Here is a 12,325-nt window from a genome sequence, read left to right on the forward strand (position 1 = left end):
AGTGCCAACAGAGGTTTGGGATTAAAGAGAATGTGCCTTAGGGGATCTTCATTACTTTACCGTAATTAACATTTAACCCTTTCATCCCATCTTAAAGAGACATCTCCATGCCGGGTAACATTCAGCCGTACAAAGAGGAGGAGAAGGAAAAAGTAGCCAGGGAAATAAATAAGGGGGTTATAACCCAGCAGGTTTACATTACCCTCAACCAGACAGGCCCCACCAAGGGGAAATAGCAACATCACAAATGTTCGTCAGGAGAAAGAAAAGCGATAATTGAAATAAAAGGGTCGGACTGGGCTACCAGACAATCACCCAGTGGGCCCAGGCCCATATAGCACCTAGTTTTTTTTTTTTTTTATTTCCCACCATAGATATAATATATATAGCTCTGCACACCAGGTTTGCCCATTCTGATTTTAAAGAAACCAGTCACCTCTGCAATGCTATACTTTCCCCACTAGGTGGAGCCCCTGCAGATGCTACAAAGACAACTATTCCCTGCCTTGCTGGCTTCCCACCACCAGGCAGAGAGGATTCGGCCTTTACAGGGGTCTCAGACAAAGTAATTTATATTAAAGGGCAGTATCTATTTAACCACTGTTGCTGAACTAAAACTCCCAGGAATACTGTGATGCTTGTGAGATGAGTTCTACAACATCAGGGATGTATTCTTATAACTAGAGTGTTAAAACTTATTTTGCTCTTTAATGGACAATCCTGCCAGCTCTCGGTGCTGGGGGTATTAAGCACATCCGCTGACCAAAATTGGACCAAATTGGTCCGATCTGTTGGACCAACAGCCAATGATGGTACAAGGACAGAATCAATGCAGCAATATGGACCTCACCCAACTGGAGAAGTATATTGCTTAGGTAGAGAGGGGCCAATAAAAGGGGCCAAAAGACCTTCTCAACTGTGAGACAAGCACAGAGGACGTTTTCTTAGATCTCATCAGTGCAAGATATAGGAACATGGCTTCCGAGGGGGCGGGACTTGGAAAGCAGCAAAGCCAAAGAGCCATATTGGTTAGGGAAGGTGGGGCTAAAACACATAGGTGGATTTCCAGCCCAATAAAAGGTTGGCCAGGTCGTACCAAGGACCCCCTTACATGGACAAATAAGCAAACTCCTACTTGGGAGATTTCATACTTTGCTATTAGGACAGTGACACGGGGGAGAGTAGTCGCCACGTGACAAATCTTTATTGAGTTTCCTCTCAAGGCAACTTTGACAAATCGCGGCACCGTGTATGCCATCCCACCCCACTGGCGATTTACATTCTAGCCGGTGGGATGGCATTGCGGGGAGATTAGTCGCCCACGACAACAAAGATTTGTTACACGGCGACTAATCTACCCGTGTGTCACTGCCCTTACCCGCGACATACGAGAATCAGCAAATGTAATTATATTCATATACAGGGGTGGGGGCTCAGAATGGGGAGGCACAGGGCCCAATGGGTTAATCAGTCCTTATCTGCTGATAAAGTGTTAAACACTAACATAGAACAGAGTCATTAGATTAAAAAAAAACAGCCAAAGATTTTTTTTTTTTAAACAAAACTTTATTTGTAATTTGTCTCAAATGTTTACAGTATAACACATGTAAGAAGTGAGTGCCATAATAACTAGAACATATACACACACACACACATATATATATATATGTATATACGCATGTATGTATGTATATATATGTAATAGGTTCAAAGTGAAAAACTTAACTGAAAGTCACAGATCTGCCCCAAAATGACCCTGTTTCTCCCACCATCTATGACTGTGAGGGTGCCCTCGTCTGATTGGATACATATGTGAATATTACTGCGGGGGTTAAGAGATATTTGACCTTCACGTGTAGGTCTGAGAAGCGGGTGTTTAGGGTCATTTACCCGCCGGGGCTGCAGGCTTCCTGTCTAAGAAGGTAGGTCCCACCTACAGGCGACTCGCCTTATTGGCCACAACGGCCGCCATGGGGTGCTGGGTGGAAGGCCGACAGGTGCCGGGCCCCGGCCAGATTCCATAGATTATAGAAGAACGTTACATGAAATAGTTTAGGGTAGCAGAAGCCAAATGTTGGCACTTCAGTTATTAAAGAGGTGCAACTATTGGCACCCCAATATGTCCCACAGCTGACAATCTACGCCGTAGGAGGCCCTCAGAATTAGCCCCTGTATAAAAGCAGAGCCTCAGGGATCCGTATACGCAGCGTCACCCCCTAACGAGCCCGTCTTTCATTGGCCTGCGCTGAGCGCCCCCCCCACACACACACAAGTGCTGTGCACGTTACATTATAATAGCATTCCATTCATATAAAAACTAAAGGAAGATCAAGAGACACGTGATGTAAAGAATTAGGGTTAGAAGGGCCACAGAGGATAGAGGCTGCTGTACTCTCCTCCTGTAGCCCGGCACATTCTACCCGCTGAGCAGTGATTGGCTGAATATCATCGCAGAAGCCACGGGGGGGGAATGGACACAAACGTCACCGTCCAATCTTTTATTAAAGGGAAACTATGCAAGGCTGCAGTTATAAATCAGGCGCTTTATTGGGTGCAGAAGCCACCAATTGCAATCGCTCATTCCTAATGTCTGCCCGAAGGAAAACCCTCTGCCTACCCACAATCCAACATGAACGCGTCACATGGTATAGGCAAATCCGTAAAGGCTATATGCACCCACATATATAAATATATAGAACTTTCTCAGGCCCCACCCATTTAGCTGCTCCTTCTGATCTGATGGAGAATAAGCATTTAACATGGAGGGAAACCATTCAGAAAGCACTTCAATGGCTTCAACTCCCCAACACCGAGACTAAGATGGCCGCTATCCGGTCACAGCACCAATACGGAATGTTGTGCCCATTAATTACGTCATGTGACAACGTCAGTCTCATTGGCTCTCGCTAACCATGTGACACCCGGATAGAACCTGCTCAGGTAAATGCGATTAATACTGAGGCGTAAAGGGAAAATTGTGCTGCGCTGCCTCTCCTTGTACCCCCCCCAGGAAGAATGTAAGGCGTAACGACGGCCAAGTCCAACCGGAAACGCCCCGAGAGTGGTTACGCTCAAGTGATGCAATTCATAGCAAGGACTGGATTTCTAGCTTTAGTATCAGAGCAGAGGGTCGGGAATTTTTTTTTTTTTTTTTCTTAAAAGTTATCAAGGACAAGAGAAAGACACCACGGATGCTGAAACATAGGGTTAAAGACAAAAAAAAAAAAAAATGGAGATTTTTTTTGGGTAAAACTGGCACATTGAATTTAAAAATCCTTCTACAATGGGTTATGGAGAAAGAGAAGGCTGATGGGGGGAGGAAGAGGTTCAGATTAAAACAGTTCGACGTTTATATACTATGTCAATTAATCAATAAAAACCAGTGGCCGGCTTGCTCAGATGAAAATGGTTAAAAAAAAGAAACCAGGCCCCGCCCCCTGAGGGCTGAGGCTCTGCCCCCAAGGTTCTGACTCTACCCCAGAGGAACCAGTCACATGTTTAAATAATTCTTGGCCCCTCAAATCTGTCAGAGAGAGAAACAAAAGTGTGGGGAAGTGGGGGAGAGAGAGACTTGGGGATCTCCAGGCCCAATCAGAACCAGCACCACCAGATCCAAGATAAAACAGGATGGCCGCCATGTCTGATCTGCACCACTAATTAAAAGCTTGGAAGGAGGGTAGTGTGAAAGGGAAGAGGTGGTTGTGTGCCTGTCAGTGGTGCTCGCGCCAACGCTCTCTCTTGCTTGGGGGGAGTGTTTGGTGACTGCTCCGCCTTTCCCGGTGCAAATTAGAAGTCAGAGAATTCCTTAGCGCACTTCTCTGTGATTGAAACTCGGATCTCTTCTTCTTCATAGTCATCAAAATTACTTGTGTCTCCGGGACCCTTACATTTAGGGATGAAGGGAGCTTCCACCTGGGGGGGGGGGGGGGGGGGAAAAAGAAAAATTAGGGAATTTTATACAGGAAGTGAGGGAGTCTGGGTAAACACCATTCCTCATCTCTAAGCTTGGGCAACAGAAGGGGTGGGAGAAAGAGTAGCACCTAAAGCACCAACGTTCACGGTGGCACCCTGGCACCCCCCCCCAACTATCTGGCATTTCCCTACAGCCGTGCCGCGGGCACAGGAACTGAGAGCTGGAAACAACACCGCACATTCTGATTGGCTCTGTGATAATAAAGACATTCGTCTGGTAAAGGGCTTACTATGCTGCATTACGCATCGCTTAGGGATAATAGCAAAGCATTACGGACACAGCTCAATGGATACTTCTCAGCTAATCCTTAAAGTGATACACACACTAAAAAAAAAAAAATACTTTTCAAATTATTAATGTACATTGTTATCTGTAGGTTGTGTTGGTCATTTTTTTGCTGATAGGACTGCTTATGTATGTAATGTGTGTGATGTAAAAGCATCAGGCAAATACATTAAGGCAAAATTATAAATAGTATGCAAAGGCAGTGTTACGACTAGCGATGCACCGAATCCCGGATTCAGTTTGGGATTCGGGCCAATCCAGCCTATTTTCAAAGTATTCGGCTTCGGCCAAACCAAAAAACGTCTTCGGGGGGTTTGGTGCATCCCTAGTTATGACAATTGTAAAAAGGGTTTCATTTCTGTGTTAGTATCTCTTTAAGTGTCTCTATAATTAGCCGTTATTTTGTCCTGCTGATGACAGAACAGGCTGACACCTATCCTGCTCTCCCCGCCTCCCATTGGTAATTTAATATGACATCACAACCAGCACACCTACCCCTCCAACACCTGCTTATTAGGCACAAGTGTTTGTAACAAGGCTATTGTTGAAGCAAGACCTGAAATACATAATGCATCATGCAGAGTTCCTGTCACATGACTTCCTGAAACTGGTGTATTATAATAATGTACCCCCTGTTAGAAAATAACATAAGTCACCTGGGAGTTCCATGACCTGTATATAAGCACTCAGCCTTCATGCTTTTATATGATCATGGAGCTCTCTCGGTGATAATATCCTTATATTTTACAATAGGGGGTACACTATATATTTTCCCTTTAACTATTAAAAAAGGACTTTACTTGAAGTGATATTGACCCGAAAAAACTACTTTTTGAAATATGAATCTACATAAAAATTTACCTATAGGTCATGTTGATCATTTTTTGCTGATAGGGCTGCTTCTATAAGTAATTGTTACTTGTTGTTCCTAAACCTGACTGTTTTGCCAACCTGACTGTCCCTCTCAACCTGTCAGTTACAGCTTCTAATGCTAACCGACTCCTGCTGCACCAATATGGCCGCCCCCTCATAGAGGAACGTGGGGGATCAAGTGGGGAATGTAAAAGCATCAGAGAAATACTTTTATAGCAAAATTATAAATAGCATGCAAAGGCAGTGTTATGATAGATGTAAAAAACGTTTCATTTCTGGTGTCAGTATCACTTTAAGATTAGGAGACTCAAGCAGAGGCAGAAATAGATTTGGTGTTTGCAAGAAGAGGGTCATGGTTCCTCCCTAGACACCAAACTGCTGTTAATAAAATACTTTCCCATTTCAGGAATGTCCAATCAGGGTTCCCCTTCCGCTGCTCAGTCAGAACTCCCAGAATACCCTCACAGTTTGGCTGTCGGTGGATGCTGGTAGTTGCCGATTGGACATTCCTGAGTACAAGTACATCCCTACCCAACAAGCCTACCAAAACCAGACAGTAAAGGTCTCTCCTTCCACTGAGCTTCCCCGGCAGCAATACCATAATCCCGTGTCCATCCCATTCCCCCCGGGCACCTTTTTCTGGTAGACTGCAATCCAGTCCGTGGTACTGAACCATTTGTGTCCCTTGATGTCTGTCACACCATTCTTCAAATTCCCAAATCGCTTAGTCAGATCGACTTGCAAAAGGTTTCTGAGGAGATCCTTCAAGTCGGAGCTAAAGTGAGAGGGGAACCGGACCTGCGGGGATAACAGCGAAAGAAAAGAACGTGAGAAAGAAATGAATTTGAGCCTATGGGGGGTGGAAGAGGATGAAAAGAAAAGATCAAAGAACATGGCTGCTCCGAGCAAGATATAGGAACAAGCTGGGACTCACCTTCCCCGATACTATTTTTTCATAGATCTGAATGGGCTGATCAGCGAAAAAGGGAGGATACCCCGCAGCCATCTCATAAATCAGGACTCCTAGGGCCCACCAATCCACTGCCTTATTATAACCCTGAAAGACATAACAAAAACAGTCATATAAGCTCCGAGAGATATAAGGCATCTTTACACCATAATGTGTCTGTGTTACAAGACTTTCTGTTATAGGGTTGGCCAGTGCTGCAGAGATGGCCAAGAATTCCTAGGCAGCTTCTAAGCCCTCCAGTCTCTGAAATATGGGGGAATGTGGACTTCCTGGAAAGACCAGCTTATTGTTATATGGAGTTAGGCTAATGTCCCCTAATTTGTCTGACTCTCATAAGCCAGGGCTTTGTTCATTTGGGCACTAAATAACTGCTAAAACCCCATCTATGTAATACAAGTCCTAATGTAAAAGTGCAGAATACTTTGAAGGCAAGCAATTTAGCTGTGGGTTCTATCACCGAATCTGCACCATGACTGTAGTGTTGGGTATGAGGCTGATAAACCAATGTCTTTAATATGGAAGGCCCTAAATACGCCAGGGCCTGGGATGTCATTCATTTTTTCCCATACATTTCTGTGACCAGGAGTATAAGGAGCTGGCATGGAAGCAAAAGATGCCAGTGTCAGATGTAGCGGGCATTGTGGGAGAAAACCAAGAAAATCCTCTCAGGCCTTCTAACCTGCCGAGTAAATCAGTCTCAGCCCTACTGCCCCACTGCCCAGGGCACGCTGCCATAACAGCTGGATCTCCACTATCAGACTCAGTTTGAGCTACATAAAGGAATGTAGGGGGGAGCTCCGAGCATAAAGCCAAGAAAATACCCTACAGGGAGGGTCATACTCACCTTGCTAAGGATTATTTCTGGCGCCAGGTACTCTGGTGTCCCACACAGGGTCCAGGTCCTCCCTTTCACTCTCTTTGCAAAGCCAAAATCCGTCACCTGGAAAACAGCATATAAGTGTGATTCCATATCTGGCTTCCCAAGTCGTACCATGCCCCCAGTTCATTACTGAAGGTTATTATAAATGGGTTTAGCAAGAGCAGTGGGTACATGCCCTGGGCCCTCATAATGGCAAAAGTACCAAACATATACAGTTATAGGTTTATTGTATACACACTGGGGACCTGTAAGAAAGCTGCCATCTGCTGGCACAAGGGGTGTATTACCTGGATGTATCCCTGCTGGTCTATGAGGAGATTCTCGGGTTTCAAGTCTCTGTATATAAGATCCAGGGCGTGCAGATATTCAAAAGTTAATACAATCTGGGATGCATAGAAGCGTGCATGAGGTTCACTGTGGGGACAGGAGAAACAAAACGTTAGGCGTAATGATATGTACCAATACCCCAATGCTCGCTGTATAGAGATGCACAGATTTCTGTATTCTAATAAACAGTGCTGGCCTGGCCATTACTTTTATTTGCAAGCAGTTAGAACTGCAGACATCAGCTAAAGAAAGATCTACAAATCTCAGAATACTCACCCCAAGTGGAAAGGGGGCAGCTTGGTTACCAGATTGGGGAGGGGGGGGGGGGATGGACCAGTCAGTGCAGAGCAGGTTGCCTCAGAGTTCAGTGTTGCTCTGTCTATTCCTCCCCCAACAAAACCTATGCCTATAAGGAGGTCCTAACCCTAAACGTCTGCTGTATACACACCGCTCACTTCATTTCCAGCTCCATCCTTGCAGCCGGCTGCACCTAGCAGTGGAATGTGTGTGATAAGGCAAGGGGAACCCTGGGGCAGCCACCAATCTCTCAGGGGCACACAAGCTCTGTAAGCCATTGTATAGGTTGGAACTCCAATCATGAGTGTGTGTTTGAGTGTGAGTATGTGCTAGGGCAAGTAGGCTGTAAGCTCCATTCAAAGAGGGACAGATGTGATGCACAATCTCAATAAAAGGGCTGAATGATAGGTCAGTGCCATGTGTACAAAGGACAATATTTACTGAGAGGACCCATAGATGAGGAAGGCGGTGTACTTCTCCAATTGGGTGTATGGTTATACCGTCAGCCCGTATAATTGCCCATGCAAATACACAGATAAGCAGCATGGTGCTGATAAAGGAGACAGAACTTGGAAATCACCATGGGCTTGCCCACAGCAGCTGTCAGAGGAAATGAGGCAAAGTCCATCTCCGGTAACATCCGGGTGTTAGAACCGGCACAGAGAGAAGGTAGAACATTAGTTGGAGAGGAATAGAAGCCGTATCTGAACATCATGATGTAAACCTATAGGGGGACGTGACGGGACAGTGGCAAAGGAGTTTGTACGGCTCTATGGCACCACTGGGATCCTGGGTTTCTCTCATTTAGCGCTGGCAGTAAGGCCACCCCCTGAACCATAGACTCTTCTGTGCTGACACTTGGTACCTTAGTGTTGGCACAGCGGACTGTATGATCTACTGCATAATCTGTTTATATGTTCACTCTCAGTTTCCTCTCAAAAACTTAAAAGGTAGGTCAATTGGACTGAGGGTTGTGATTCACGAACAATGAGACAGGTTCTACCCCTGCACCCCCCAAGGGAAACACTCTGAAGGGCAAACAGGGTGAGATTTAGGGGTGAATTGCTTACTTCCTGAATTACAACATGGCTAGAGACTGTCACCCTGCTTTAGTCCCAGGGATTTATAATATATCAGGTTATGAGATAAACAGCCGGTCTGCCCCAAGTTTGGCCCATAAAGTGTTTGTGAGCACATCAGAGGGAACATATATGGCAGGGACAGTCCGTATAAAGGTAATGGGCACTAAAGGAAAACTATACCCCCAAACAATGAAGGTCTCTATAAAAATATATTGTATAAACAGCTCATATGTAAAAACCTGCTTCATCTAAATAAACCATTTTCATAAAAATATACTTTTTAAGGAGTATTAGCCACTGGGTAATCCTAAATAGGAAACTGCCATTTAAAGTACTAAGGGCCCCCCCTGGGATCATAGGATTCACAGTGCACACAAACAAGCCAAGGCACACATACATGCTAGGCCCCATCAGCCAATGAATGGACAGAGTTCTGCCTTTTGCTCCCACACTACTTCCTGTTACAGTTAGAGCTGCATTATTTCCTGTCAGCTGATCTCTAAGGGAGCACACAGCCCATCACTAAATGGCGGCTCAAGGGAAAGGGTGTAAAAAGGCAATTTTTACCGATATATATGTATTCCAGTTTGACGATTTTTTAATAGGCTACTTAACATGATATAAACAATTTGTTGGTTAAGTATTCATTCTGGGGGTATAGTTTTCCTTTCAGGGGTACAAGTTTAAGGTTTCTTGGCTATAAACACATCTATGAGAGACCAGTCTGTAACCAGAAGGTGTTTGGGACAGAGAAACATACCATAAAGCCCAAATACTTGAATATTAATAAGGAGCATTGGTGTTTGCAGAGAGCAGGCTGCAGTTCTGTACATAAGGAGCCATTATTCTGAAGTTATTGATAACTATCCTAACCCTGATAGTGGCTATCACCTTGTGACCACTCTCAAGCATTCAGGGCCCAATGGGCGCATACTGGTAAGGGCATTAGCAGTCTTGGCCTATGCTTACCTGAAGCGCCCGATTCTGCGCAAATGAGAGAACATCTCCCCACCGGCGACATACTCCATGACCATATACAGATTGCTGTTATCCTGGAGGGAGGAGAAGAAAAGACATTAGGAAAGGTGAGGCAATAGCACATCCAGGGCAGAAGAGACATGGGTGGGGGGAGAGAATAAGTCCTAGAGTGCATTACGCTGTCACTGCACAATACAGACCAGCAGCCTTATTGTATTTCTAAACTTCTCCCAGCATCCCCAGCTAGCTGTTCCTAAGGATGCTGGGTATCGCGGGGCCAGTTTTAGGATAGTGCAGAGAGGGAGTTGTATCAAAAGGGAAGGAGATGGAGTAAATAAAGTGACAACATATTATATACAACTTGTTAGATATTCTCAGAGTATACATATGGGATGTCATACGGATAGCTGCTGGCACAAAATGGAAGATGTTGGCCATGCCTTATTTATATATGGGGGTGCCAGTCTTTCTGCACTTCCAGGAGCAATGCCAGCCCTCAGTTGTTGTATAGCATGGGATCAGTTATCCATAAACCCTTTATCCAGCAAGTTCAGAATTACTGGAAGGCCATCTCCCATAGAATTATTTGCTTATAATGGAGTCTAATTTTAAAAAATGATGCCCTTTTCTCTGTACCTTATACTTGATCCCAACTAAGATATAATGAATCCTTATTGGGGGCAGAACAGCCCTATTGGGTTTATTTAATGGTTAAATGATTCCCTTTTCTCTGTAATAATAAAACAGTACCTGTACTTGATCCCAACTAAGATATAATTACCCCTTATTGGGGGCAGAACAGCCCTATTGGGTTAATTTAATGGTTAAATGATTCCCTTTTCTCTGTAATAATAAAACAGTACCTGTACTTGATCCCAACTAAGATATAATTACCCCTTATTGGGGGCAGAACAGTCCTATTGGGTTTATTTAATGTCTAAATGACTTTTTAGTAAATTTAAGGTATGACAGAAAGATCCCTTATCCGGAAGCCCCCAGGTCCCGAGCATTCTGGATAACAGGTCCCATACCTGTAGTCTAAAGACCCGAAAGGTTTGAATCCTTTATAAACTCCCCACCTATTCCCTTTTAGCCCACCAAGTCATTGTACATCCTGCAATGCCAGCCCCACCCACCTTCCCCTACTGTTACTCCCCACTGTACCTTAAAGGAATACTCCAGCCGCACGAGGAATGGGAAATTCACAGCCTGCAGTATCCGCTTCTCATTCAAAGTGTGCTCGATCTGCTTCAACTTCACCACCTGGTGGGGCAAACGGAATGAGTAACTGGAAATTACTGATTGGGATTCCCCCTACAAACCTATAGTGGGGTACACCTCTAAACAAAGGACCCCTGCACACATGGAAACAGAAAATATTTATGCCATACCTTCTGCTTGTCCAAGATCTTCATAGCAAAGTGACTGCCATTTTCTTTGTGCCTGACCAGCATTACTCGCCCGAATGACCCAGTGCCAAGAGTTTTAATGCGCTCAAACTGTTCCAGGTGAGCTGTGTTCTGCAAGAGAGGTACAGGGGGAGAAGTGATACTGCTGCACCAACAAACAGACTGAGGCAGGTTTAGCATGAAATATAAACAGATCTTTTCCTTTGGACCCTACAGAGTGACTGTGGGAAGATAGGAATGATTACATTTCAGACTGACTACCAGTGGTAGAAGGCCAGGCAGCAGGGGCCTTTAGAAAGCTTACCTTGCAGTTCTTTTGCACAGCTTCTTGGCAGTTTTATGAAGCAATATGCTGTGCAACACAATCAGTTCCTGTAGGAAACCCTGCACATACTCTTAGCAATCAATAAAGAGTTAAATATACATATCTACTGTTTTTAAGCGCACACCTGATTGGTTGCCAAAGGTTACAAGACCTTGATAAACTTGGTTCATTACCACCCAACAACCCCAGCCAAATAAGGGTTTGTTACCTGTGCTGGATTTTCCCATTTTTTCAGAAAATCTTCTTTTGCTTTTGCCAGAAATTCTTTCACTGTAGAAAGAGCACAAAAGGATGAATGGGTTAATGAGGAAACAAATGGAGGTAACCAAGGAGAAAATGCACACTGGAGGCAGTATGAATGGAGGGATAAATGAAGGGCACAGAAAGTTATAGATCAACAGCACTGGCTCACGTGTGAGCAGCCAATGATAAGCGCTGGTACAGGGTTTATACTGCCTAGCCAACCACTCGCCTTAATGGATTCCAACTCCCAACGATCCCTGCCAGAGGCTCATGGGGGGGGCTATAAGTACAGTGCAGTGTTGCCAAACTGGCCCTGCTCTCCCACAATGCATTGTACTCACACATGAGGAAATCAGGGGTTATGGCTCGGCTACTGTATGTGTAGGGCCCAGCATGGCTACTAGTGGCACCAATAGCTATTCTTACAGAGCCCAGCATTGCTACTAGTGGCACAAATAGCTATTCTTACAGAGCCCAGCATGGCTACTAGTGGCACCAATAGCTATTCTTACAGAGCCCAGCATGGCTACTAGTGGCCCCAAAAGCTATTCTTACAGAGCCCAGCATGGCTACTAGTGGCCCCAATAGCTATTCTTACAGAGCCCAGCATGACTGACAGGCTGAGGAAGTGACCAATCCCTATGGCATTTCTTGGCTTTGAGCAAGGTGTGGGTTATACATTG

The 12,325-nt window shown here is 44.9% G+C and overlaps 1 protein-coding gene across 7 annotated transcripts in view; it reads right to left on the reverse strand.

Moving 5' to 3' along the window:
• Positions 1–1,544: 1,544 nt before the first annotated feature.
• The window catches only part of prkaca (protein kinase, cAMP-dependent, alpha catalytic subunit), a 31,397-nt gene continuing 20,616 nt past the window's right edge, over positions 1,545–12,325 (reverse strand). For 6 of the 7 annotated variants that reach the window (XM_012953069.3, XM_012953066.3, XM_012953067.2 and 3 more), the window contains 9 exons: positions 11,608–11,669; positions 11,057–11,185; positions 10,830–10,928; positions 9,657–9,739; positions 7,269–7,395; positions 6,946–7,041; positions 6,066–6,188; positions 5,765–5,929; positions 1,545–3,912 (listed from right to left, as the gene is read on the reverse strand). In XM_012953069.3, the coding sequence (XP_012808523.1) occupies positions 3,787–3,912; positions 5,765–5,929; positions 6,066–6,188; positions 6,946–7,041; positions 7,269–7,395; positions 9,657–9,739; positions 10,830–10,928; positions 11,057–11,185; positions 11,608–11,669 (1,010 nt within the window). In that variant the 3' untranslated portion in view covers positions 1,545–3,786. 7 annotated transcript variants of the gene reach the window in all.

The sequence above is a fragment of the Xenopus tropicalis genome, chromosome 3 (assembly GCF_000004195.4).
Source record: "Xenopus tropicalis strain Nigerian chromosome 3, UCB_Xtro_10.0, whole genome shotgun sequence".
Classification (NCBI taxonomy): Eukaryota; Metazoa; Chordata; class Amphibia; order Anura; family Pipidae; genus Xenopus; species Xenopus tropicalis.